The following is a 26187-nucleotide window of genomic DNA, read 5'->3' on the forward strand; positions in this document are numbered from 1 at the left end:
ATAAGGATCTCAGGGAAGACTGGGACAAGGAACCAATTGCTGTTCCAGGAAGAAGGATTGCTAGGAAGAGATGGGATCCACCTAATGAAGAGACAGAAAAACATTTTTGCAGGCAGGCTTGTTAACCTGGTGAGGAGCACTTTAAACTAGGTTCGCCGGGGGTTGGTGACCTAAACTCGGAGGTAAGTGGGGATGTGGGATACCAGAAGCAAACACAAGGAGGAGGGTGCAACAAGGGAGGTCTCCTGATTCATACTGAGAAAGTAGGGCAATTGGCTAGTTATCTTAGGTACCTGTACACGAACGCAAGAAGCCTGGGAAACAAGCAAAAGAATTGGAAGTCCTGGCACAGTCAAGAAACTATGATTGGAATAACAGATTTGGTGGGGTAACTCACATGATGGGAGCACTGTCTTGGATGGGTATAAACTGTTCAGGAAGGACAGGCGGCGGAGAAAAGGTGGACGAGTTGCACTATATGTATGAGAGCAGTATGATTGCTCAGAGCTCCAGTATGAAACTGGAGAAAAGCCCGTTGAGAGTCTTTGGATTATGTTTAGAGGCTAGAGCAACAAGGGTGATTTCATGGTGGGCATCTGCTGTAGACCATCAGACCAGGAGGATGAAGTGGACAAAACTTTCTTCAGACAACAACCGGAAGTTTCCAGGTTACAGGCCCTGGTTCTCATGGTGGACTTCAATCACCCTGACATCTGTTGGGAGAGCAATAAAGAAATGCACAGACAATCCAGGAAGTTTTTGGAGAGTGTTGGGGACAACTTCCTGGTGCAAGTGCTGGAGGAACCAACTAGGGGCTGTGCTCCTCTTGACCTGCTGCTCCCAAATAGGGAAGAATTGGTAGGGGAAGTAGAAGTGGAGGGCAACCTGGGAAGCAGTGACCATGAGATAGTTGAGTTCAGGATCCTGACAAAAGCAGAATTCGGACCCTGGACTTCAGAAAAGCAGACTTTGACTCCTTCAGGGAACTGATGAGCAGGATCCTCTGGGAGGCTAATATGAGGGGGAAAGAAGTCCAGGAGAGTGGGCTGTATTTTAAAGAAGCCTTATTGAGATTGCAGGAACAAATCATGTGCAAAAAGAATATCAAATATGGCAAGCGACTAGCTTGACTTAACAGAGAAATATTTGGTGATCTTAAACACAAAAAGGAAGCTTACAAGAAGTGGAAACTTGGACAGATGACGAGAGAGGAGTATAAAAATATTGCTTGAGCATGCAGGGGTGTAATCAGGAAGGCCAAAACACAATTGGAGTTGCAGCTAGTAAGGGATGTGACGGGTAACAAGAAGGGTTTCTACAGGTATGTTAGCAACAAGAAGGAGGTCAGGGAAAGTGTGAGACCCTTACTGAATGGGGGAGGCAACTTAGTGACAGATGATGTGGAAAAAGCTGAAGTACTCTATGCTTTTTTTGCCTCAGTCTTCACAAACAAGGTCAGCTCCCAGACTGCTGCACTGGGCAGCACAGTATAGGGATGAGGTGAGCAGTCCTCTGTGGTGAAAGAATAGGTTAAGGACTATTTAGAAAAGCTGGACAGGCGCAACTCCATGGGTCTGGATCTAATGCATCTGAGGGTACTGAGGGAGTTGGCTGATGTGATTTCAGAGCCATTGGCCATTATCTATGAAAACTCGTGGCAATCGGGGAGGGGGGAGTCCTGGATAATTGGGAAAAGGCAAATATAGTTCCCATCCTTAAAAAAGGGAAGGAGAATCTGGGGAACTACAGATGACTCAGCCTCACCTTAGTCCCTGGAAAAATCATGGAGCAGGTCCTCAAGGAATCTATTTTGAAGCACATGGAGGAGAGGAAGGTGATCAGGAACACTTAACATGGATTCACCAGGGCAAGTCATGCCTGACCAACCTGACTGCCTTCTATGATGAGATAACTGGCTCTGTGAATATGGGGAAAGCCGTGTACATGATATATCTTGGCTTTAACAAAGCTTTTGATATGGTCTCCCACAGTATTCTTGCCAGCAAGTTAAAAAAGTATGGATTAGATGAATGGACTATAAGGTGAACAGAAAGCTGGCTAGATTGTTGGGTTCAATGTAGTGATCAATGGCTCAATGTCTAGCTGGCAGTCGCTATCAAGCAGAGTGCCCCAGAGGTCAGTCCTGGGGCCAGTTTTGTTCAACATCTTCATTAATGATCTGGATGATGGGATGGATTGCATCCTTAGAAAGTTCACAGATGACACTAAGTTGGGGGGAAAGGTAGATACGCTGGAGGGTAGGGATATGGTCCAGAGTGACTGAGACAAATTGGAGGATTGGGCCAAAAGAAATCTGATGAGGTTCAGCAAGGATAAGTGCAGCATCCTGCACTTAGGATGGAAGAATCCCATGCACTGCTACAGGCTGGGGACCTGCTGGCTAAGTGGCAGTTCTGGAGAAAAGGACTTGGGGATTATAGTAGATGAGAAGCTGGATATGAGTCAACAGAGCGCCCTGGTTGCCAAGAAGGTTAACAGCATATTGGGCTGCATTAGTAGGAGCACTGCCAGCAGATCGAGGGAAGTTATTATTCCCCTCTATTCGCCACTGGTGAGGCCACATCTTGAGTACTGCATCCAGTTTTGGGCCCCCCACTACAGAAAGGATGTGGACAAACTGGAGACAGTCCAGCGGACAGCAGTGAAAATGGTTAGGGTGTTGGGGCACATGGCTTACGAGGAAAGGCGGAGGGAACTGGTCTTATTTAGTCTGCAGAAGAGAAGGCGGGTGGGGGGGAGGTTTGATAGCAGCCCTCAACTACCTGAAGTTGGATTCCAAAGAGGATGGAGCTTGGCTGTTTCAGTGGTGGCAGATGACAGAACAAGAAGCAATGATCTCAAGTTGCAGTGGGGGAGGTCTAGGTAGGATATTAGAAAAAACTATTTCACTAGGATGGTGGTGAAGCACTGGAATGCTTTACCTGGGGAGGTGGTGGAATCTCCATCCTTAGAGGTTTTTAAGGACTGGCTTGACAAAGTCCTGGCTGGGATGATTTAGTTAGGGTTGGTCCTGCTTTGAGCAAGGGGTTGGACTAGATGACCTCCTGAAGTCTCTTCCAACCCTAATAGTCTATGATTCTATGATTCAATGTGGAAATGAATGGGGAAGAGAAAAGAGATGTAGGCCTCAGTTCAGGAAGTTATTTAAGCATGTGCATAACTTTAAGCACATAATCAGTTCCACTAAATCAATAGTACTACCCACATACTTAAAATTAGACATATGCTTAACTACCTTTCAGAACTAGCGCCTTAGAGGTAATATTTTTATCCAGTGCTCTCAGATACCAAAAAATGACTTTGTAAAGTCTGTCAAAAATGCAGTCCAATTAAACAGGAGCAAAACATTTAGACCTGTCAATAGTTGCTTGATTTATTCTGAAGGGCATTCCTGAAGAGCAGTATACAGAGCAGTAGAGAGTCTGGCAATTTCCATTTAGTCCATAAACAACCGCAGAAACTCTGTAGAAGCAAATAATTGATTGTAGTACTCAATACTGTAGCAAATTCAAGTTACTCAGAATTGATAGTACCAAACAAATAGTTTTCATTTATGTTAATTAAAAAAAGATAACAGAGAAAATAAATTGCTCATTTTACCCTACTAAGCATTGGGAGAAGTTCAGATGGAGTCTGAATTTGATGTAAACCTTCTCCTGGACCTGGAATTGAGAATGTGGCTCATGTACTTTCACTTTCTTCTTGTAGTAATGCTACGCAAAATCTAGTAAAGGTCAATGCCCTAAATCCCCAAGAAGCTTTTTTTCATCGGACTCAATAAAATGGCTATCTTTGGTTGATGAAAAGTCTTGAGCATGGTGACTGACGCATCCAGAAATAATACACATTGGAGAGCCTTGTGCATGCCATGTCCCTCTATACAACCCAGAGGTATTAACTACTGAAGGGAGTCTCTCAGATCTGGGGAATCCTTTTTATGGGGGGCCCTGGAGCAGCTGTGGGCACAGAAACTCCTGATTTTTGTGGAACTACATTGTTAGAGAGCAAGGATGAGCTGTAGACCCAAGATATGGTGCAGAGGTATGTTCCACATAGCTCTCAAGGAACATATGTGGTTTGGCCAGTGAACCCCTGATTTTTCCAGTTGGTGGCTACAAACCCACATTATCTGAATGGAAGAAAGTAGACTAAATAATGCTGCAAACTTGAAAGAATTTTCTTTGCCCTAGGGGACCTTCCTGTGCATTCTCCCTCAGGAGCAGGAAATCTCTCCCCCAAGTTATTACATTAATGGATTAAATAAGCCAAGAGAAACATTAAAACTAAGTCTTCTGAAAAGATGAGTACAGTTAGAGCAAATAGCAGCTGGTGTACTGTGACCACTGCTTATCATTCGGTTAATCATGTTGCTACCTTGTGCTTCTCCCATCTGTTTCCTGTACCCATCAGTTGTCTTTCATCTCATACTTAGATTGTAAGCTCTTTAGGGCAGGGGCCATCATCTTCTTATGTGTTTGTAACAGCACTAAGCATGATGGGGCCCTTATCCCCGACCTGGATGTGTGGTAGGCAGGCTGTCTGTGAAACTCTTTTTTTAGAACAGTCTTATTCTAAAAAAAGCATTGATGAAACAGGAAACTTAGACAAAAAGTGACCCTAATAAGATCTTTTGTGTGAGCAGAGCAATCTATCCCAAACAGATTAACACATTCAACCATTTGAATGTGCTAATCTATTTGGATTTAGCTTCTCAATCCAACGTCAAAATGTTTATACTATTTTCCGGTAATCAGATTGTTTACTTTTTAATGGGAAAGCAAATCCAGCAAGAAAAAAAGCCATAATACAACAATCAAAATGACAGAATTATGGTGCAAACAAGCAGTAGTCTGGTTTCTCTCAAAAGGAGGATATAATAAACTTATTGTTCTTATATAATAAAATTCAAATTCAACTCAATATCACATACTATAGTGACATGCATAATGAACTCTAACTTTTCCTCTACTCTTCCCATGTTTTTTTCATGGCTCCATCTCCTCTAAAACTACCAAACCATACTGATGCTCCCATTCAATGGGAATTGTTCTATGCAGCTCTATATTTAAATAAGGTCTTCATATACAAGAAATCTATCAGCTATAAAATATAAATATAGCTAAAGCTGTAAAATAGCCTTTAAACTGTGCTAAATTATTGTCTGATTTAAAATAAAAAGTTGAAGACTATGTAAATCTCAATTTATGTCTGTAATGTATCTTTGCGTTTTATGGATTGTTCATCTGAAACATAAATTAAGTTTGTAGCCAAAAGGTGTGTGTATTTCAGATTTATTAAAGATATTACAATGCAATAAATAACAGTAGACACCCAGTACAGCTGTTGAATGTGATCAAATGTTATGTTCACCCCCTATGTCTTCATGTTTTTATAGATTTATGATTTAGAGTGTGCTGTATTTAGAGTAGGTATCATATAGTAAACTCAACCTCTTCAATAGTAAAATAGTTGGACTAATCCAAAAGTTTTAGTGTGCTTACTCTAAACTGACTCTCTTATGCAATCTGTAAACGTTCCTCAGTGACAGCAGCCAGTCTGCCAAAATATCAGCTGCAGGACAAGTTCCAGTATAAACAGATAACATTGTGCTGCTGACTTACTGAATTAGAGTTAGAATGATACCCACCATTCCCTCCTAAAAAAGGACTCTTGAGATCCAAGAATAATAGATCTGTCAGCACATAAATTGGTATAATTTTCAACTAGAGACGCCAACGCTGTTTAACCCCATTGTCATTAGCTATGTCTAACTAGGACATTACAGTTGTATATTTCTCAGCTACATCCTTTCTCTGGGCTCTCCAGCATTGCTGTGGACACTATGACTAGGGCTCCTAAGTGCTATAATAATAATAATAATAATAATAATAATAATAATAATAATAATAATAATAATAAGTAGAAAACTGGAGTAGACTGCAAAATATGTAGAATACCACAATATGAAGGATGGTAACAGAGTCTATGTGTTCAGTTGCAAGCTTGCTTATATGGTGTAACTCCATTGATAGTGGATTGTTAATAGAGTTACTCCTGATTTAGGGCCTATTCAGGAAAAAAATTAAGCATGTACGTTAGCCTATCTCTGGTTAGGAAAGCACTCAAGCACTGACTCAATAGCAGTTTATTACTATTACTGCCACGGTCCCCAGTTAGGATTGGGGATCCATTGTGTTAGGTGCTGTGCAAACCTAAAAAAGAAATGATCCCATACAAACTCAGCTCAGCATGGCATAGTGAGTAAGGCACACAGACAGTGAGGGGAGGGATCAGGACAGGTGCTACCACAAAGAGTTACATACTTTGTTACATACACCCGCATGCATGTGTTGCCTTTCTTTCCTCTCACTGTCCATAGATTTCACAATAGAAAATGAGATTTTTCTGAGGGATTTGAAGGTGTCTGAATATTATTTATTACTTGCATTACTGTAGTGTCTAGGAGCCCTAGTTATGGTCCGGGTCATCACTTAACTAGGTACTGTACGAAAAGTACAAAAAGATTGTAACCTTTTTGGGGCAGGGGCAATCTCAGTAAGTTTGGTGAAGGTTTTACAAAATGAGAGCATATCAAATCATGAATCAAAAATAGGAGAATAAAGTTATTATACCCTCTATGGCAGCATAGAAAAGGTCTGCTTCAGAACAAACATAATACACAGCATATCCACTGTATAAAAAATGTAAAGTAGTAAGTTCAATTAATATCCCATATGAAGCCAAGTATCAGCTACAGCTATGTCTACTCTTATAGAGGCCTATCAAATACAGGAACTATATGTGTAGCCACATGCAGCAGTGAAAGGCTTTGCCAGCTCATAGACTCATAGACTCTAGGACTGGAAGGGACCTCGAGAGGTCATCGAGTCCAGTCCCCTGCCCTCATGGCAGGAACAAATACTGTCTAGACCATCCCTAATAGACATTTATCTAACCTACTCTTAAATATCTCCAGAGATGGAGATTCCACAACCTCCCTAGGCAATTTATTCCAGTGTTTAACTACCCTGACAGTTAGGAACTTTTTCCTAATGTCCAACCTAAATCTCCCTTGCTGCAGTTTAAGCCCATTGCTTCTTGTTCTATCATTGGAGGCTAAGGTGAACAAGTTTTCTCCCTCCTCCTGATGACACCCTTTTAGATACCTGAAAACTGCTATCAGATCCCCTCTCAGTCTTCTCTTTTCCAAACTAAACAAACCCAATTCCTTCAGCCTTCTTTCATAGGTCATGTTCTCAAGACCTTTAATCATTCTTGTTGTTCTTCTCTGGACCCTCTCCAATTTCTCCACATCTTTCTTGAAATGCGGTGCCCAGAACTGGACACAATACTCCAGCTGAGGCCTGACCAGCGCAGAGTAAAGCGGAAGAATGACTTCTTGTGTCTTGTTTACAACACACCTGTTAATGCATTCCAGAATCACGTTTGCTTTTTTTGCAACAGTATCACACTGTTGACTCATATTAAGCTTGTGGTTTACTATGACCCCTAGATCTCTTTCTGCCATACTCCTTCCTAGACAGTCTCTTCCCATTCTGTATGTGTGAAACTGATTGTTCCTTCCTAGGTGGAGCACTTTGCATTTATCTTTATTGAACTTCATCCTGTTACCTCAGACCATTTCTCCAATTTGTCCAGATCATTTTGAATTTTGACCCTGTCCTCCAAAGCAGTTGCAATCCCTCCCAGTTTGGTATCGTCCGCAAACTTAAAAAGCGCACTTTCTATGCCAACATCTAAATCGTTAATGAAGATATTGAACAGAACCGGTCCCAAAACAGACCCCTGCGGAACCCCACTTGTTATACCTTTCCAGCAGGATTGGGAGCCATTAACAACTACTCTCTGAGTACGGTTATCCAGCCAGTTGTGCACCCACCTTATAGTAGCCCCATCCAAACTGTACTTTCCTAGTTTATCTATAAGAATATCATGCGAGACTGTATCAAATGCCTTACTAAAGTCTAGGTATATCACATCCGCCGCTTCTCCCTTATCCACAAGGCTCGTTATCCTATCAAAGAACGCTATCAGATTAGTTTGACACGATTTGTTCTTTACAAATCCATGCTGGCTATTCCCTATCACCTTACCACCTTCCAAGTGTTTGCAGATGATTTCTTTGATTACCTGCTCCATTATCTTCCCTCGCACAGAAGTTAAACTAACTGGTCTGTAGTTTCCTGGGTTGTTTTTATTTCCCTTTTTATAGATGGGCACTATATTTGCCCCCTTCCAGTCTTCTGGAATCTCCCCCGTCTCCCATGATTTCCCAAAGATAATAGCTAGAGGCTCAGATACCTTTTCTATTAACTCCTTGAGTATTCTAGGATTCATTTCATCAGGCCCTGGTGACTTGCAGGCATCTAACTTTTCTAAGTGATTTTTTACTTGCTCTTTTCTTATTTTCTCTTCTAAACCTACCCTCTTCCCGTAAGCATTCACTATACTAGACATTCCTTCAGATTTCTCAGTGAAGACCGAAACAAAGAAGTCATTAAGCATCTCTGCCATTTTCAAGTCTCCCGTTACTGTTTCCCCCTCCTCATTGAGCTGTGGGCCTACCCTGTCCTTAGTCTTTCTCTTGCTTCTAATGTATTGATAAAAAGTCTTCTTGTTTCCCTTTATTCCCATAGCTAGTTTGAGTTCATTTTGTGCCTTTGCTTTTCTAATCTTGCCTCTGCATTCCTGTGTTATTTGCCTATATTCATCCTTCGTGATCTGACCTAGTTTCCATTTTTTATATGACGCCTTTTTATTTTGTAGGTCACGCAAGATCTCAAGGGTAAGCCAAGGTGGTCTTTTGCCACATTTTCTATCTTTTCTAACCATCAGAATAACTTGCTTTTGGGCCCTTAATAGCGTCCCTTTGAAAAACTGCCAACTTTCCTCAGTTGTTTTTCCCCTCAGTCTTAATTCCCATGGGACCTTACCTATCAGCTCTCTGAGCTTACCAAAATCCGCCTTCCTGAAATCCATTGTCTCTATTCTGCTGTACTCCCTTCTACCCTTCCTTAGAATTGCAAATTCTACGATTTCATGATCACTTTCACCCAAGCTTCCTTCTACTTTCAAATTCTCAACAAGTTCCTCCCTATTGGTTAAAATCAAGTCTAGAACAGCTTCCCCCCTAGTAGATTTTTCAACTTTCTGAAATAAAAAGTTGTCTGCAATGCAGTCCAGGAACTTATTGGATAGTCTGTGCCCCGCGGTGTTATTTTCCCAACATATATTTGGATAGTTGAAGTCCCCCATCACCACCAAATCTTGGTCTTTGGATGATTTTGTTAGTTGTTTGAAAAAGCCTCATCCACCTCTTCCACCTGATTAGGTGGCCTGTAGTAGACTCCCAGCACGACATCACCTGTGTTTTTTACCCCTTTTATCCTAACCCAGAGACTCTCCACACTTCCGTCTCCTATGTCCATCTCCATCTCAGTCCAAGTGTGTACATTTTTAATATATAAGGCAACACCTCCTCCCTTTTTCCCCTGTCTATCCTTCCTGAGCAAACTATACCCATCCACACCAACATTCCAGTCATGTGTATTATCCCACCAAGTTTCAGTAATGCCAATAATATCATAGTTGTATTTATCTATTAGCACTTCCAGTTCTTCCTGCTTATTACCCATACTTCTTGCATTTGTATACAGGCATCTAAGATACTGGTTTGATCTTGCCTCCCAGCTTCGCCCTGACCCTCCTTCCTGTCTGCCATTATAGCCCGTGCTCCCTCCTGTTCCAGCCCATCTCCCAGGTCTTGTTCCCCACTTACCTGTGGGCTTTGCTCACCTGTCCCCGTCGAACCTAGTTTAAAGCCCTCCTTACTAAGTTAGCCAGTCTGTACGCAAATAAGGCCTTTCCCCTCTTCGAAAGGTGAACGCCATCTGTTCCTAGCAGTCCTTCCTCGAATAGCATCCCGTGGTTGAGGAAGCCAAAGCCCTCCTGGCGACACCATCTTCGCAGCCAGGCATTCACCTCCACGATGCATCTGTCTCTGCCCGGACCCCTACCTTCAACAGGAAGAATTGAAGAGAATACCACCTGCGCTCCAAACTCCTTAACCCGTACTCCCAGAGCCCTGTAGTCACTCTTGATCTGCTCAGTGTCACACCTCGCAGTATCATTTGTGCCCACATGGATGAGTAGCATGGGGTAGTAGTCAGAAGGCCGGATAATCCTCGACAATGCCTCTGTAACATCTCGGATACGGGCCCCTGGCAGGCAGCATACCTCCCGGGATGAACGGTCAGGGCGACAGATGGGTGTCTCCGTCCCCCTCAGCAGAGAGTCTCCAACCACCACTACCCTACGTTTCTTATCAGTGGTGGCAGCAGACCTCCCAGCCTTAGGGGTACGAAGCTTCACCTCCTTAACTGTTGGGGATGATTCCTTCTCTCCTGTATCAAGAAGAGCATAACAGTTATCTTTGACCACAGCAGGAGGGTTCGCAGCAGCGGTGGAGCACTGCCTGCTGCTAGAAGTAACCAGCTGGCTGTGTCCACCCTGAGCCTCCTCCTCCACTGGTGTGTCAGATACACCCTGAGGCATCTCCTCCTCCACTGGTGTGTCGGTAGTCCTGTCAACTGGGACAGCAGCATCAGCTGTCTCCACATGGATACTGTCCAGGAATTGCTGAGATGCAGTAGGGAAAGGCTTTGGCAGGGGAAGGCTTGGGCAGCTGGGAGGAAGTAAGATGTTACACTGCTAAAAATTGCAGTGCACACTTTGGAGCAGGGGTGCTGGAACAGTGGTGCGGGGGAAGAGGAGTGAACTGGGGGCGAGGTCTTGAGGAGAAGAGGCAGTATGGCAGCAGGGCCTCAGGGGAAGGGGCGGCGTGAGGGTAGGGGCTTGTGGAGAAGGGGCAGTGCAAGAGTGCGGCCTCATGGGAAGGGATGGCACAAGGGGGGACTCAGGGGAAGGGGCAGCATGAGGGCGGGGTTCAGCGGAAGGGGCAGCATGAGGGCAGGACCTCAGGGAGAAGGGGCTGTATGGGGGCAGGGCCTTGGGGGGGCAGAGCCTGGGTGGACGAGGCCATGGTTCGGGTGCCTATGGCCCCACATCTTTAGGGCACTTCCACTGCTCCTGTGTTGGAGGCAATGCTTGGGAATGTAGAGAGACATGTAGGGTACATACCCTGGGGGTACTCTACTCGCCTAAGCAGCTTATCACCATCTACACTGCTATTTATATCCGTGCTAGCTGGGCATGCAGTGTCTGTACACACAGCGGAAGTGACGATGTAGCCTTAGATCTCTCACAAATGTGCAACCAAACTGAAGATTTTTTTTCCATATATCTTTTCCCTGATGGTTTAGTTTAATTGTTTTCAGGCTAAGGCAATGGGATAGGTGAATGGAACACATAATGCATTCATCTATACCTCAAAATTAGATTAATGTTGGCAAATAAACTTAATTTTAATCAAATTTATTCACAATGCAGCAATGATTAAAGTGAAGAAACTTTATAAAGGTTTAAACAATGTCATTTTGTGTTGCATTAAAACAAGGCCAATTATGCAGTTGAGACTATGCAAATCTCAGTTAAAAATGAAACCAACTAAATTGTTAAAACTATTACAGTGCATGTGAAATCAAGTAAGTACTGTAAATTTAAATAATCATAAACTGAGTGAGGGTATGGAAAATGTTTAAATGGTGAAATGTGGCTTTCACAGTACACTAAAGGCTCTACTTGGGAGATCTATATTATTGGCTCCAACATAAGGTCTTTCTCACACCTTTATCAAACCCATAAAATATATAGACAAGGAGACATATATTATATATATATATATATATATATATATAGTTCAGAAAGAATTTAAAGAAAGGATTAGATAGCTTTCTATCAATATTATTTGCAGCTAGAAGATTTACACAAAATGAGCCTTTGTGCTGCAAAGGCACACACTCTCTCTCTCTACCACCTCCCCCATGATATATCACTGCACAATTGACCAGGCGAAACATAGGTTGCTCACCAATTTTCCTGTGAAGCATCAGGCCTTTGCCATTGTTCAAGGCAGGTTATCAGTTGGATGCCTGGCCAACAGCCACCGCTCTCTAGCCGCCCAGCTCTGAAGGCCAAGCAGAGGTAAAGGTGGCAATACTGTGACCCCCCCAATAACCTTTTGACCCCCCTGCAACTCACTTTTGGGTCAGGATTCCCAATTTGAGAATTCTGGTCTTCCCTGTGAAATTTGCATCATGCATCTGACAAAGTGGGTATTCACCCATGAAAGCTCATGCTCCAATACCTCTGTTAGTCTATAAGGTGCCACAGGACTCTTTGTCGCTTTTTACAGATCCAGACTAACACTGCTACCCCTCTGATACCTGTGAAATTTGTATAGCACAAGGTAAAAGCATACAAAAGACCAGATTTCACAGTCGACGATGCATTTTTCATGGCTGTGAATTTGGTAAGGCCCTACCCATGACAGTGACCAATACTATACAGCATTCCAGATGAGGCTACATCACTGATTTATATAAAGATGTTATAATATGTTTTGTATTATTCACCATCTCATTCTATATGCATATTAATATCTTGTTAGCTTTATTTGACTGCAACTGTGCACTGAGTAGTGGTCTGTACTGAGCTGTCTATAGCGATGCCCAGGTACCTTTATTAAGGTGACTCAGATAATTTAGACTCTTGTAAGATGTACAAATAGTTAATATTTTTCCTTTCGATGTTCATTATGTTGCATTTACCAACACTGGATTTAATTTGCCATTGTTGCCCATGCACCTAGTTATTAAGGTGTCTCTGAAGTTCTTCGCAGTCCTCTCTGGTCTTGACTCCACTTAACAACTTTGCGTCATCTGCACATTTTGCTGTCTCACTATTCATCCTCCTTTCTAGATCATTAATAAATATATTAAACAACAGGGGGCTTAGAACAGACCCTTAAGGTACCCTGTTATTAACTTTTGCCTCAATGAAAATTGACCATTTAATCCTTCTCTTTACTCCCTGCCTCCTAGCCAGTGTTTGATCCATGACTAAAAATGGAAGTGAGAGCAACTGTGGCACAGGCTATCACATGGGCTGCACAGGCAAGTGCCTATGTGGTGAGGTGAGGCGTCAGGCTTGTGCAGTCCACGCTGCGGCCTATGCCAGAGCATCCCCATGGCCATTTTTAGTCAGCTAATTAGAGTACAGCTAGTGCGGATTGGATACATCTACAGGAGTTGTCATTTGCACCCCCTATTGCAATGTAGACATACTCCAAGAGAGGGTATGTGGTAAGTCAAAGAGAAGAGTGTTGCATTTTACTTCTAACAGTAGTAAGATCATGGTAATTATTAACTCTTGCAGGAGTAAGTTCCATACCGTAGGTCCAGCTCCCACGAAAGTCATTTTACAGTTTCATGATTCCATTGGATTGTAGCTATCATAGAATCATAGAATATCAGGGTTGGAAGGGAGCTCAGGAGGTCATCTAGTCCAACCCCCTGCTCAAAGCAGGACCAACCCCAACTAAATCATCCCAGCCAGGGCTTTGTCAAGCTTGACCTTAAAAACCTCTAAGGAAGGAGATTCCACCACCTCCCTAGGTAACCCATTCCAGTGCTTCACCACCCTCCTAGTAAAAAAGTTGTTCCTAATATCCAACCTAAACCTCCCACACTGCAACTTTGGACCATTACTTCTTGTTCTGTCATCTGGTACCACTGAGAACAGTCTAGATCCATCCTCTTTGGAACCCCCTTTCAGGTAGTTGAAAGCAGCTATCAAATCCCCCCTCATTCTTCTCCTCTGCAGACTAAACAATCCCAGTTCCCCCAGCCTCTCCTCATAAGTCATGTGCTCCAGCCCCCTAATCATTTTTGTTTGCACTCTGCTGGACTCTTTCCAATTTTTCCACATCCTTCTTGTAGTGTGGGGCCCAAAACTGGTCACAGTACTCCAGACGAGGCCTCAATGCCAAATAGTGGGGAATGATCATGTCCCTCGATCTGCTGGCAAAGCCCATACTTATACAGCCCAAAATGCCGTTAGCCTTCTTGGCAACAAGGGCACTTTGTTGACTCATATCCAGCTTCTCATGCACTGTAACTCCTAGGTCCTTTTCTGCAGAACTGCTGCCTAGCCATTCGGTCCCTAGTCTGTAGCAATGAATGGGATTCTTCCATCCTAAGTGCAGTCCTCTGGACTTGTCCTTGTTGAACCTCATCAGGTTTCTTTTGGCCCAGTCCTCTAATTTGTCTAGGTCCCTCTGTATCCAAATCCTACCCTCCAGCATATCTACTACTTCTCCCAGGTTAGCGTCATCTGCCAACATGCTGAGAGTGCAGTCCACCAGATCATTAATGAAGATATTGAACAAAACCAGCCCCAGAACCGACCCTTGGGGCACTCCGCCTGATACTGGCTGCCAACTAGACATGGAAGACATGCTCATGGGGAGAGAGACAATCTCCTTGATAGGTAGGACTAATCCCATCCAGGGCTCTGATTGCAGGACAGAGAACTTAAATTACACTATATATTTGGAGGGCAGCAAAGTACTAGGCTGGTGTACTCATGGCCACCTGTTTTGCTAAGCAGGTTGGCTTCTATGTTCTATACCCACTGGAGCTTTTTCAGGGTGAGTTGCTTCATTCCGAGACATAATGAGTTGGAATAATTAAGCCCAGAGGGTAAAAATGAGGCAGGATCACTGTGTCCAGGTCTGAGTCCAACAGGAAAGAGAGCCATCTCCTAGCTACTAGCAGATGGAATTGGGTGTTTATTACTGTCATGGTATGCACAAACATCTCTTTGCATTATTACACTTGAATAATAAAGTAATATACTACTACTCCTAATTTGAACTTTTATAGATCTTTGCAGACAAGGATCTCAAAACACTTCATAAAACATTAATTAATTCAAATAACTTCCCTCTGAAGAAGGTGGGCTGACTTATAAATGTGAGTACATTCTTTCTGCTCATGTGACATCCACCCAACCATACTGTAATTTGTAGTCTTATTGTTCTCATATTCTCTGGCAGTGATCACTTGTCCTGGTGCCGGCTTTCTCTGTGTTGCTTATGACCCTAGGGAACCTTTTCTTCTTGACAGCCCTCTCTGGCCCTCACTGGAAACTACCACTGCCTATTCTTAAATAGCTGTTTTCTTTCCACCAAGCTTTGGATCAGCATCTGTTATCCATTTGTTTTTTATTTTCTTCTTAAATCTCAAATTGTATCTTAAATAATCTTAAAGAACAAAAAAAAAGCTATAACAAAAATCTCTCAGCAATCTAGTACAATTTTATTTAATTTTAGCATTAGAAGGCTTATCTTATAACAGAACTATATATATAAGACCTGCTGGTTTTATGTGCACTGTATACAAGTACACAGACAGATCCTGATCAGCACTCACTTATGAAACCTTTGGGCACATTTTCAAAGTGGAATATGGGGAAATTTTGCTAAACCACTTTTCCTGACCTAAGCTGTAATCCAACAGTGAAATCTCTATGGTCTGATTTGAAAAAAACATACCATACACAGGCTATTCTCCTTAGTCCCCTTTAATATAAGTATTATACAGAGCCAAATACTGAAGTTCCTTAGAAAGGGACCCTTCAGAATCCACATAAAAGAAAGTAAAAGCAAAATACTACAATAATTCACTTAAGAAAACAACATTGGCATTCTCAGTAGAGAGGTCAAGGAATGAAACAGAATGGATACTCAGGAATACTCTTGTGTTAAGTGGACCCTCCAAGTCAGGGTTGAGGCATATTGGCAAGACAGTATAGACAGTATAGACAAATCATCTGTCCCTGTTAACTCCTGAGAGCTGTCAATCTGGCACATTTCTGAAGTACAATATTTACACACAAACTTCTTAAAACAAAACCACTATAAGATATTATTATCATAACTGTTGTATATAGCAGGAGTGTAGAAGTCCAAATGCTGCCAACATTACTATCTGGGCAGGACATGTGAGAGAAAGTCTGACCACTTTAGGGAGAGTGCAAACTAAAATATAGAGCACAACATTCCCCACAATCTCTCTCTCTCTCTCCCCAGCAAGATGGCCAAGATTTCAGAAATGGGTGCCTACATTTAGGCTTCTACATTCATATTTAAACACTGTGGCTTTCTAAGACTTCATGATTGACACTGTGATATGAACTATAACTACATGGAACTTCCCAGAAGCATGGGAGATTGAACTACATCTGCCTGCTTCAAAAGCCCATGGTTGATACCTTCCAAAACAAGTTGGGGGTTAGCTACATAATTCTCACTGAAATTATTGGGAGTTATGTGGCTAAGTCCCCTAGTTGGCTTTGAAAATCTTGACATAGGTCCCCACCACTTGAGTTAAAGGAGAATCTCTTTTGGCTGATATTGGTATAGGACAGTGACTCGGTATATCTGGTCTTTGAGGCTACTCAGGACACCCCACGGTCCAAGTACATCCTGCCTCAGGAAGCAGCAAAGTCTGCAGTAACAAGTATGTGGCTGCTGTGTCTAGGGTCCCTAGATTGGAACCCGGACTAGTGGGTGTGCCTAGGTTCCCCTTTTGGCTACGGGTAGAGTGGTATAACCACAAGAAGGGGGCAGGCCTTATTTGGAAGTCAGAACAAAGGCCTGAATTTAAAGGGACCAAAGCTGAAGACTCTACGGCGAGGAAACAGACTTCTTATTTGTTGGACTCTTTAACACCCTGCAAGGGGTTCAGTTGTTCTTTGTGACTCAGTCAGATGGCCAGCCTTGGAAGACTTGCCAAGTCAGCTAGCAGGGGACACCAGAGGTGAAAAAAGGACTACAATACTTGATCCTGTCACTTGGAGGCGCTCCAGAGAAGAGTGCCCCATTACAAGGACCCATGGAACTGTTTAGCACTTCTGACACCAACTAGGAGAGGGCAGTGGCTCACTTGATCATTAGCCAGTTCATTACAATACAAAACAAAAATAGCTAATGAAGCAAACTAATGAAGCTTGTCTTATTAAATTTACAAAAGATTTTTTCCCATTAACCTATAAAGATCAGACATTAAAATGGATCAGCCTAAGAAACCAAACCAGTTTCAGGGCACTAGTAATATTTTAATGCAACATTAAAAGACTAGGCAGGTTCAGTTCATGTGGTCTAAATAAGTGCTTCTCAAAAGCCAGTTCGCCACTTGTTCAGGGAAAGCCCCTGCCGGGCCAGTTTGTTTACCTGCCACATCCGCAGGTTCGCGCCAACTGCGGCTCCCACTGGCTGCAGTTCGCCGCTCCAGGCCAATGGGGGCTGTGGGAAGCAGTGCGAGCCGAGGGATGTGCTGATCGCCCTTCCCGCAGTCCCCACTGGCCTGGAGCAGTGAACCGCGGTCAGTGGGAGCCGCGATCAGCCGAACCTGCGGATCTAGCAGGTAAACAAACCAGCCCAGTCTGGCAGAGGCTTTCCCTGAACAAGTGGTGGACTGGCTTTGAGAACTACTGATTTAGACCACATGAACTGAACCTGCCTAATCTTTTAATGTTGCATTAAAAGATTACTAGTGCCCTGGAATTGGTTTGGTTTCTTAGGCCGATCCATTTTAATGTCTGGCAGACTGGCTTTGAGAACCACTGGCCTAAATGGCAGAACATCTTTAAGTGCTTCATACTGTAAAAATGATTGGTGAGAGTCACAAGGAAATAATTCCATCAAAGTTTTGATGACACCATAATCACAAGAGTGCCATTATAGTACAGCTGATTCAAACTATTAACATAAATTCTATTAAAATAAAATTGAAGATTTTAGTCACTCAGTCACTATATTAGTTAAGGTAATTGAGGGTCAGTTTTACAAATTTAGGTACTTGCATTGTACTCAAATTTCATCGCATATGCAAAAATACCCAATGCTGTATTTAGAAGCCTAATTCACCACATGTATACACAAATTCCTGTACTGAGTGCAGACTGGAAATCTGTGAATAAATTGGGTGCATGCAAGAGGTAAATGTATGCATGCAGTTATGCACACCAAACTTTAAAAAGCTGGTCTTTAAATCAGAATTACTATCCTGTGTATTCAAATATTATTAATACTAATGTTATATTAAAAGATTCTCATTTTCTGATCACACGATTAAACTTTTTAGATTATGTTTTAAATACAATTATTTAAATCAGCCATGAGGTACATTATATAATACAACTCTATCACTTCTGAGACATACATTTTTCTATGTCAAATAATTATTTTTGTTGCTAGTAGAAACCCTGAAGTTTAAAATGAAAGTGCTGATAGAACCATAACAGCAGTGTAACAACTGTAACAGCAGGATACAATATGACCATTGTTTCTTAACACATGATGGAGTCCAGATACACTATATTCACATGATACTTGCAGTTTTCAACATTTTGAGAGATTAGATTAGGTATTTTGCTTGTATCACAGCCTAAACACTAGTAAAGGAATCCCCTGGACCTAACTTCATTCCTATAATTCTTTATTAATCTTACTCCACAAATTATCCTTAATCCACATGTGTACACATTTCTTCATACTACTATAAAAATGGTTGCAGCATTAATCCCTCAGTTAATTTTCAAAGTGAAGCAACTTTAGAGGAACCATTAATTATCATTTACACAACAAGCATCACAATGGCGTGGGTATTTTTATGAAAGCTTCCAACTCTGATGCAGTTTAAGCTCATAATGTACTTTTAAAAACTGCTTTGACATCATTTCAGAGGATGGCTTGGTTTTGTTAGAATCTCAAACAGTTAAAGGATGCAGTGAGTCATCTGGGGACTTCTGGAAAGCTGAATAGTTCCAGGTGACTATTTGGAACACACACTCAAGAAACATAAAAACACTAAGACCATTGCTATGTTAAAGAGAACAATATGGCCCCTTTCAGCATTAGAATCGAACATGCAGGCTTTCTCATTATTTCAATAAAACAAAAACAGACGTTTAAGCAAAAAACAAAACAAAAAAATCCCTAATCTTTCTCTGGCTTGGTTGAATGTTTTAAAGAGCCTAGGCACTACGCAAATTCTCTAGTGAGCCCTGAATTCCATTTCATTCTGCTTTTTCAACAGGAATAGGTTGAAAGAAGATATGTTAACCAGAAAAAGAGCTTTTTAAAATCCCAAGTAATATGGTGACTAGTTTCTAGGTGAAAGATGGATAAAATACTCATCATCCTATGCAAACATTGGAGATATTTTCTCTTCTTTAGGTAACTTATAGCAGCATGCAATGCTGGGATAAAATAGTAATATTTTCTAAACTCACACTGACCATTTTGTTGCATGAAATATTATTGACATTATTTTCCTGGTTCTAAAGTAGTGTTATAAACTTAAAGGAATATTGAAATTTAAACTTTTGCTTTTCCAATTGTTCCTCTAATACTCTAACCACTATGAAATAGTAATATTGCAATTAAAAAAAAATGCTTTACATCCAGATTGCTGTTTCTCTTTGGTCTGAGGAAGAGTGGAAAGAAAGAACCAGGTTCAAAACCATTTGTGGGAGGAGAAAAAAGTGCAGTTTATATTATTGTACCAAAGCCCCTATGCCAAACCACTACCCTCTCCTCAGGCATTTGCCCCTTAAGACTCATTCTTCCATGACACTCACAAAAAGTGAGTCAACAATTTTATTTATTTTTATTAATTAAAAAAAAAAGACATTAGTCCATCATGACAGGCACATGCCCTAACTAAATGTCATCCTTCTAGCTCCAGTAAAACAATATATTGTTTTAAAAAGTAATTGCCTTTGGTGTGATTATATCCAAGGGAAACACATTAAGATGTGAGCTTATAAAGACTCCTCAGGAACACTTCCTCACCAGAAGAAAGTATGGAAATAATTGAATTAGCTTCACTAAGAAGGGTTTGAACTCTATATAAGAGCAGATGGACAGAAACTGCCCTTCTTCTGAAAATGACATTATCTATCACATGTGTAAATTATATTTAGGGTACAGGCTATGTTAACCAAATACAGTATTTGTGAATTAAGCCATTTCCTAATCTCCTTTGGCAAGAACTGCATTCTTGACCACTCCTCCTTCCCCATGATGATTTAAAAGCTTTTTCATAGAAAGTTCCAACATATGAAAATATAAGCATTCTGGTTTTGTTCTTACAAACCAATGTCCCAGTTCAGCAAGGTTGTTAAGACTTCAGTGGAACTACTCACATGGTTCAAGTTAGTTCCCTGCTGAATTAACGTGCTAAACAGAGGTCGAAGTTTGATTCCATGAACACTGTAATGATAAAAATCATTACAATGGTTCATTAAAAATGTCAAATAAAACCATGCATGTTCTATATAATGTGGAACACTGAAGAGATTTACTTTTAAAGGTTAAACACTGAATCTTGTGTGGTGCTATATAGCTGGAGACAGAACTAATCAACCTTCTTTTCACCTGAACAGAGGATTACTTTTCTGTTCTGAAGGACAAAATGAGAGAGAATTTGAAACCTACTTTGTGGCCCTTGCCATTAATCATATCTGAATGAACCTTCTTCCAATATTAACTGTTTATCCTGTTTAGTTAAATCAGTAGTTTGAGCTTTGATGGGAAGGATGTCATCTCCTGGATTATATTACAAATGAAGTCCTCAACATTCATTTACGTTTCCAACATTTGAGTCCTATTCGCATATTAAGTTACCTGTGCTTTGAGGTGGCCTGAAATCAAGCTAATTATATTTGTGAAGTGAAGGACAAAAGCAAATAAGCACAAGAATGCTGATGCTGAAACTAAAACGCCTCTCTCTTAGTCCACACCTAAGAATGATACATTTAAAGTCACAATGTGAGAACTAGATACTTGCACATATAATTCAATTCACTAACCTGTTTTCCCAGGAAGAAAAGCAGATCTATGTACTGAGGAGCTGAAATCTTGTGTATCTTTCACATTAACACAGGCAGATGGCCTCTGACCTTCTTCCAAGCTTATAGAAAGGGAACTTTCCGAGACTGCAAGACCACTAGACCCAGCACTGAGCTGAAAGAGGGCATCCTGTGCTTTCTTTTTTTCTTTCTTTAACATACTTACTAGAATATCTGAAGAACATTTTAAGGAAATTAGCTAGGATCTCCTTTCCATAAATAATAATCCACTCTCTCTGTAGGCCACTTGCTCATACGTGTAGTCTTGTAGAACTGAATTGAACTAGGTTTCAGAATTGAACTAGTCACACATGGAAGGCTTATTCATGTGAATATGGATTGCAAGGTTAGGCCCATACGTTACGTCTATGCATTCACACTTATCTTTCCAAATAACCAATTCAATGTGTCCTGAGCACTAGTAAGATGACATAAGTGAGTGGTATAAATGGCTATGGCCAATCCACATTTGGATAAAAGCAATAAATACTGTAAGATTCTGTACAAAAATAGAAATATTAAATTCTAGTTACTCTTTCAAAATGGGTGACATTCCATTTATTAAGTTGGGTAACATTGCAACATCAATTAGACCCTGCAAATTTCCCCAGTCAAATTTAAATCAAGAGCCAGAAATCTTAAACTTTATAGGAAGACTGTCAAGCACACCACAATAGAAAGGATTATAAAAACACAAAACAGGGTTTTAAAGAAATTCCTGCCAATTACATACATATTCTTTAGAAAGACCTTTGACATAAAAACACTTTAAATGAAGGAATGCAGGAGTTTTCTGATGGAATTCACTACACATTTAGCAAAAACAAAGAGGTAACATGAATCCCTATAAAGATGATGAGATATTTTCTATATGTTTTTTATTTTGTGTCTAATTTATCTGATAAATACATGGAAAAAATCTGGGCAAAGTGTGAGGAATCAGAATTATCAAGTTGATTAGGTGGCAAAAATTATTTGTCTTACAAATTGGTTCTTATCGTACCTCTTATAGTGTGCATAAAGACAAAAAGGATCTCTTACAGTTTATGGCAGGAGAGCCTCCAAGTCCTCAGTAGTTTTATTGTACCAATCATGATGTTAATTTTTAAAAGTAAATTGTAAAATTATTTAGTCTTCAAAATCCACTTACAGTTCCTTGCATGCTAGTTCTGATTTTAACTTTTAATATTTCAATTCCCTGTATACAGCTCTAATTAAAATTGATGGATGCAATGAATGCCTTCCTTGTACTTTCATAAACAAAGCCACATATGCATATCTGGTGTGAGCGCATCTGACTCTATTAATTGTGTATTTTGTTGTTTTATTACAAATATTTTATCAATTTAATGATTTATTCTTCTGAGGGATCCAGAGGTTGAGCTAAAATAAGAAACTTTTAAAAGGTGTTATAAGTCAATTTTATAGCCAAATTAACTAGACAATGTTTCTTTCAAAATAAACATCTTGGCTCTTGTGAAGGAGGCAGCAAACTAAAAGGCTTCCCTACCATTTGATTTCATCAGGGTAAAGCAAGCTACCAGTCTGAAGTACAAACCATTCACACTTGATATACCACAAAGAATGCGGTTAGTCTTGTTTTTAATAATGTTAAAGGATCTCTGCTTGCTCTAAACGTGAAAGCTGTTTGTCAATTTTCTGCTATTGTTCAAGTTTTGTCCACAGATCAGCCACAAACTCAGGGACATGGTGACACTGTGGTCTGCCTGCAGTTTTATCAGCCAGCTAAAAATAACTGCCCTTTCTTCATCTTGCTAAGCTACAGCTACTCATATGTTTCCCATGAGGCAGTAAAGTGGACACGGCACATATGAGTAGTTTAATTTTTGTTATACATACACAATATAAAGGCTCAGCTTTAATTTAAATGTTAAAGTTGGATGTAGAAAGCACACGTTTTACATAGAATCTAAAAGAAGAGAGTCCAGTAGTCCCTGAAGCAGCATTTCATTTGGCTAAAAATAACAATACAGGAAATTCTATTCTTTGTAAGGTAATAAATTGTTCTTTATATAGCATCACAGTTTTCTATGCTAGACTGGAAAAGAGTTTATTAGACATGAGGCTGAACCACAACTTTTGGATCTGGACCAGAATTTCCCCAAACCCCAGGGTATATGTATCCAGGATTTTGCTTCAGTTCATAACAGAAACAGGGACCAAGTGCAGCAATGAGATTCTGATAAAGAGTGGTAGGAGACTCTTAGAATATGAATGTGGATTGATACATCAGTCTGAAAGCGAAGAAATTCTTTACAGATCACCATCTCCCATTTCATATACACCCACACCTCTGATTGTAGCCAGATTAGTTTAAACCCAAATAAATCCTGTTTCATAAAGGATACTGATTTCATTATCTCTTTGGTGCAGAAGGTCTCTCAACTTCTTTAACTCCTCTTTTTTCTCTGAGGTATTAGTATCCTCATTTCCAGTGATGTCTGGGGAGAGCAGACTTCTGTCAGGAATGTTTGTATGATTTATCAGTCGCTATGAAATAAAATAAAATTAGTTCTGGATTCTTGTCACTTTATCCTCATCCCATTCATTTCCCCCTATCCCTGTGTGACTGTTTACCTATGCTAGCTGATTTGAGAGCATCTTCAGGATTTCTGAAAAGCAAAATCCCACCACTGGTAGACTGCAAAGCAATAAGTACCGAGTTAGCTATGAGATATTTCCTAATTTCCACTGATCAGTTTTCCTCAAGAAAAATATCTAAGCCTTACACATCTCTCTCTGGAAAAGAACTCCCACCGTAGCAAGGAAAAAAGTAACATCAACTGGGTACTAATTCCTCCTCATCTATAAATCAAATTCAAGGACAGTGTTTTATACTTTACTATATTAGAAAATTGCAGAAGCTTTTAGCGCAGAGCATAAACAAAACCAAAAAATATACCCCATGTTCAATTTCTTCCCTTGCTACTCCTCACCCTGTATATATCTTGTGTGCAGTATATCCCAGGATAGCATATAATCAGCACAGCTGACGCAGCTGATTCAGTGACACAAACCCTCTTTTCTGATATCTCCCTGGGAGTAACTAGTCTAACGTAAAGCTCCTTATTAGCTGCATATACACCAGGATATACTCTCTATCCATTTACAGATTACTTCAGCACAGCAATTCCTGTAAATCCCAGTCCTCTCTATCACTCCCTCCACCTCTAATACCCTTTGGTGATTCCTTTCAGCTCCTTCAGATTCTTGCTGCGTATTTTCCATTTATTATTCCAATCTATTCCAGTTCTTCAAGCATTTCTCAGACCTGCTGAGGCCCTGCATACACTCCCTTCTTCTCCATAGCTTCATGGTTGCTTTTCAGCTCTCTCTCTCCTGTGTCCTCTAATATTTCCTGTTCATTCTTAGGGCGCTCTGCACTTCCTTGTATGTGTACAGAATATACCTTAACGTAATTGAAACAGTGCTTGATCTTGCGCATATCAGCTCCAACATCCAGCGTGCTTTCAGGATCAGGATCTTCCAGAAATGTTTTAATTATCTCATCCAGCCTGAAAGCACATAATGGGCAAAAATAACAAATATAATCTTTGAGGGAACTTAAAAATTCTCATAAGAACAGGCAACATTAACTCAAGCTAGGAATGTGTTTCAGAGTTGCCAAGTTTACTGCTTTTCCCAGTAGACTCTTGGTTTGGGGGTCCATTCTATTAATCTACTTGAAATCACAAGCAATCAACTTCTTTTTTTTTTGGTGCTAGACTATGAGCTTAACATGGGAGGGATCACAAATGATTCAGATAATGATTTATGTATGCTAATAAATAGTTTTGGGACTAAAATGTTTAAAAGTAATCTTCTATTTTCCTGATTTCTCTCATAATTTAAATTTCCCATAATCAGTTTCCCTATGCTCTCTCACAAGACATAATTCTAAGACTTGTGCTTTGGATGCTTTGTGCCTGTATTTTTGCTAGGAAGTGTATGAAACTTGATAATTTAGGTTGCATTCATAAGATTCTCAGCTCCCACCATCATGTACGGCAATGTCATTTTTTGGATCTCAGTTTCTCTATATACCCCAAAGACCCATTGTTTCTCTTCCTATTGCTGAAATGTATTAAACATTTTATTCATTTATTGATAGGGGGCTGAGCCTGCAGTCTTTAGGCAAGAAAAATACCCACTGAAGTCAGTGTGTGTGTTGCCTACATAAGGACTGCAGGACCAGGACCATTAAGAAAATCATCTGATACACAGATACATGTCATTGCTCTTTTAGAGACAAATTATAAGCTATGGCAGGGAAAACCAGCATATGGACCATGAAACTCTGTGAGTTACAAGTCTTGGAATTTCTATAATATCCATGCATCAGCAGATAAGCTTTAAGACCTCTCCCCACTCCTATAGATCAGGCAGAGCCTGAGACCCATATTTCTGTGTGTGTCCCTAGGTAGACAGGATTTCTGTGTGGAATCTTCAGAAGACTGAAGAGCATGAGACTCTTAGCATGGACACCCAGTACTTCTACCTGGACTACTCCCCTAGAATCTCTCTCTCCATACAGGAGCACAGCTTTAGAGCAGCCACGGTTTCCTGCTGGTGGCTGATCGAGAGCCCCCTCTGAGGAAAGGGGGTTCACAACACATTCAAGAACAGGTTCAGCATTAGCTTCAGCAGTAAATGCCTGAATGTTTGCAGGGTGTGGGGTGAGTGTGGGAGTTGAGGAAGATACCACAGACAGTTACTGTCACCTAGCTCCACCTCTTCCTGACTCCTCAACAGTAGCAAAGCCTCAACCCTGTGGAGGGAGCAGAAGGGTTTTTATGGGGTCGGCAGAAAGAGGGCAACATGCTCTAAAGCCACTGCTCCCAACACTTACGTGAGCCTGGTCAGTTTCAGCTAGCTTTTTCTTTTCTGTTTACATTATCAAAGGAGAATATATGGGCAAAATATTTAGTGTATATCATTCATTATATACATGGACACCGACACCAAATGCTTGGCAAATGGACCTCTACAAATTCAAGAAGAGTTCTCTTGTTCGCTTAATTCTCAACCCATACCAAATTACCATATCCAACAGAGCCTCAAAACTGCAGGCAAGAGCTACTTTCTCTTCTAAATTTATGCGTGTTTGAAATTTTTCTAATTCCTCTGCTCATCCATAAAATTAAGCAATCATGTTAATGGAATTAGAGTTTGTGCCCTGAAAAAGAACAGTTTATTGATAACAAATACATGCTGAGACACAGTAAGGCACACTCTTAGATCCCATTA

At 40.8% G+C, this 26187-nt stretch overlaps 1 protein-coding gene across 6 annotated transcripts in view; it reads right to left on the bottom strand.

Annotated features, from left to right (window-relative positions):
- Positions 1 to 26187, bottom strand: part of KIF6 (kinesin family member 6) — a 307218-nt gene that overhangs the window by 150946 nt on the left and 130085 nt on the right. For all 6 annotated transcript variants that reach the window (XM_030557284.1, XM_030557282.1, XM_030557281.1 and 3 more), the window contains 3 exons: positions 24350 to 24455; positions 23289 to 23430; positions 20881 to 21093 (listed from right to left, as the gene is read on the bottom strand). In XM_030557284.1, coding sequence (XP_030413144.1) covers positions 20881 to 21093; positions 23289 to 23430; positions 24350 to 24455 — 461 coding nt within the window. The remainder of the gene's footprint in view (positions 1 to 20880; positions 21094 to 23288; positions 23431 to 24349; positions 24456 to 26187) is intronic.

This window comes from Gopherus evgoodei, chromosome 3, assembly GCF_007399415.2.
Source record: "Gopherus evgoodei ecotype Sinaloan lineage chromosome 3, rGopEvg1_v1.p, whole genome shotgun sequence".
Taxonomy (NCBI): domain Eukaryota; kingdom Metazoa; phylum Chordata; order Testudines; family Testudinidae; genus Gopherus; species Gopherus evgoodei.